This window comes from Dasypus novemcinctus, chromosome 2, assembly GCF_030445035.2.
Source record: "Dasypus novemcinctus isolate mDasNov1 chromosome 2, mDasNov1.1.hap2, whole genome shotgun sequence".
Taxonomy (NCBI): domain Eukaryota; kingdom Metazoa; phylum Chordata; class Mammalia; order Cingulata; family Dasypodidae; genus Dasypus; species Dasypus novemcinctus.
In genome coordinates this window covers 78106167-78109417 of record NC_080674.1, presented here as the reverse complement: position 1 = coordinate 78109417, position 3251 = coordinate 78106167, and the positions used below count along the sequence as shown (strand labels likewise).

Below are 3251 nucleotides of genomic sequence, written 5' to 3'. Positions count from 1 at the left end.
TATAGGCATTCAGTAACTGTTGGTTGAAAAATAATGTGTAAGTTAGTGAACCCATATTTATACAACAATACAAAACAGTATGTGCTTACAAAACAAAAAATGATGTAAAAAAAAAAAGTTACATGAGGAGGACCAAGAATGTAAGAGGAAAACAGACTCTCTACCACCGCTGGTCTGGCTGCTGGATGGGGACAAGGAGACCGTCTCCCCCGAACTCGCAGGCTCACTATAGCCATCTGTGCCCTGAAACACGCCCCCCCGCCCCCTCTTAGTGCCAGATGCTCTGAAAGGAAACCGAGGTGACAAACGAGATGGCTGGCACAGGCTGGAGCAGCTTGGATGCTGCTGTGCTCCTGCCGGTCCAGTCTCCAGAGAAGGGAGCACACGACAGGACCCGGCAAACTGTGGCCCGACTCCCCGTAAGGTCTTGATCACCTAGCAACCTAAGCGCGGCAGGAAGTGTCTTCCCCTCCCATGGAGGGGAGGGCCCGGAAGTAGCCTCCGCCATCTTGGCAACCGTTAACAGCCTGAAAAACGGCTTTCAGGGTGGAGAGCTGTGGGGCTCTGTGGGTAGAAGGCACTATGAAACCTGCAATGCAGCAGGGTTGGGTGTTGGGGTGTCAGGGGACCGCGAGGGCAAAAGCCAAGGAAGTGACGCCTGGAAAGTGCGCCATCTTCTCCATGGCAGAGGATGAGGAGGAGAGGGCTGAGGTGGTGGTGATGAAAATGGAGGAGGACGGCATGAAGGAAAAGAAAGTAGTAAAGGAGGAGATGGAAGTAGAGAAGCCAGTAGGTGAAGAAGTGGAAGTGACAGAGGAACATAGGGAGGTAGAGGCGAAGGGGGAGAACCTCCGCATGAACCGCCTAGAGGCCATTCAGCGGGAAGTAGACGCAGTGACTGATCAGGCAGACAGGGCCTTCCTCCAGCTGGAGCGCAAGTTTGGGCAGATGCGTCAATATTACCTGGAGCGGAGGAACTACCTCATTCAGAATATCCCTGACTTCTGGTTCACCACCTTGCAGAACCATCCTCAGCTGTCCTCCTTGATTAGTGGCCAAGATGCAGAGATCTTGAGGTACATAACTAATTTGGAGGTGAAGGAATTCAGACACCCTAGGTCGGGCTGCAAGTTCAAGTTCTTCTTTGGAAGCAACCCGTACTTCAGCAACAGGCTGATTGTCAAGGAGTATGAGGTCAGATCCTTTGGCAGAGTGGTGTCTCTTTCCACTCCAATCATGTGGCTCCAGGGCCAAAAACCCCCATCCTACATTTGCAGAAACCAAGACATTATCTGCAGTTTCTTCACCTGGTTTTCAGACCACAGCCTTCCAAAGTCTGACAGAATTGCTGAGATTATCAAAGAGGAGCTGTGGCCGAATCCACTGCAATACTACTTGTTGCATGAAGGGGCCCATAGAGCCGGAAGTTACCCAGTAAGGGAGCCAGCAGAGATCCCCAGGCCCTTTGGGTTCCAGTCTGGTTAACCTCTGCCCTTGGGAGTACTCCTGTACCACCATTGGCTACCACTTCCTGCTGGTCCTGTGCTTTGGCAAACAGCAATGGATATGCCCTTTTTTGTTTTTCCTGACCTTTCTGCACCCTCTGTCCTCTGGACATTCATTTTTCTCAACCTCAAGTTTGAAATCTTCTTGGCCATGCTTGTCTTCCACATGGCCTGCATGCTGTTCTGTATTACCATGGCTCACACCACTTCTAAGTCAAGCAAATGATTCTGTAGACTGCATGGCCTTTATCAGCACTGCTTGGACCCTGTTTGTTTCCAGGGCCTCTCCTCTGGCTACCACCACCTGGATTTCTGACTCTGTCTAGGAGCCCATTCTACCCACTGTGTTCTGCCTCCAGCCTGTGGACAATTGCTAGGCATTACTGATGTCAAGGGAGAACAGCAGTGGGCCATTTGGTGTTTGTGCTTATGTGACTCCATTGCTTGTCCTGCCCCACTGGTTGCCTTCTATTGCTGCCTGCCTGCAGGTGTCTCTTGGCTGCTGCCTTCTGAATGAACATCTTCCAGACCACGATCAACCTCACTCTCAGGTTTTTCATAAACAAGGGCCTCTAGAACTGGGGGTGGATCCAGGTTTCATGCCTCCGTTCCTGTCCCAAAAGACCTCTTGATTCCTTACCACCACCACCATGTAACCCAGGAACCTTCCTGACAATCAGGCAAATGGTTGAGAATGACAAGTGAGAACCTGTCCTCATGGAAGGGGTTAGGATGGTGTTGTTTACAAGAACCAGGCTTTCTCAGCCTTAATTAGTTAATTCATACAAAACCTCCCTTCCTCATCCTTAAGATGATTAGGCACCAGGGTGGCAGTATACCTCTCCCTCTCTTAAAAAAAAAAAAGTGATCAGAAAACATCTGCAATAGCAACCTTTTTAGTTTAATATGGCTCTCTTGGTCATTTCCAAAGACAGGAAGTTTATCCTGTAAAATAGACTGTCAGAACTCTGTTATTCCAGCCTCACTGAGCAATGCCTAGAAGGTTTGAAGGGTGACATCTAGATGGAATGAAAAGTGATTTCTAGTTTGGAATGGATGGAAGAAGTAAAGAGATTGTATTGGGTACCCTGAGCAGGGAAAACAAGGATAGAGGCAGAAATAAGCCAGGTGAGAGCACACTAGAAGTAAGACTGGACTGGCTGAGAGGCTGCAGGGACAGGGAACTTATGCTGTCAGTACTGGTGGGAGGAGAAATAGTTTCTCAGGACAGGGGTGGGAGAATTGAAGGGGGTTGGAGTGAAATATGTTGCCTAGAGAAGGGGTTCTTTAAAGAAACAATGCAACTTGAGGTGTTTTCTCTTGTTTTCATGTGATCTTGTTTGTCCAGAAGAGTAATACTATGCTCTTTATTTCATTTACATTTAGTAAAAATCCTATTACTTTCTCTGTTTCTCCTTACTGGAAAAATTGAACTGTTCAGGCTTTTGTTTTCGATTGGGAACATTTGGAAGAATATCAATCTTATTTTCCTGTACTATATAGAGACATGTGAATATTAATATTCACATAAATTCAAGAATTTTCAGCTTGTTCTTGTGTCTGTTAAAACTGTGTCCTTAAAAATATAATTTAAATAACTAGATCTTGTCAGACTCCGAAGACTGTAAATTGTTGTCTTCCTGGAAAAATAACGTACAGATATTTGTGGCTCTGGTTGATTGTTTTATTTGATCATTTGCCCTGTAACAACTTAGTATTTGATGTGTCCTTTTCCCTAAGTAGCAT

At 46.9% G+C, this 3251-nt stretch overlaps 1 protein-coding gene across 1 annotated transcript; it reads left to right on the top strand.

Annotated features, from left to right (window-relative positions):
- The first annotated feature begins 537 nt into the window (after positions 1-537).
- On the top strand, positions 538-2806 carry LOC131275083 (testis-specific Y-encoded-like protein 1). Its single transcript, XM_058284598.2, has one exon. It carries the CDS (start codon positions 583-585, stop codon positions 1483-1485), a length of 903 nt encoding a protein of 300 aa, XP_058140581.2. The 5' UTR covers positions 538-582; the 3' UTR covers positions 1486-2806.
- The last annotated feature ends 445 nt before the right edge of the window (positions 2807-3251 follow it).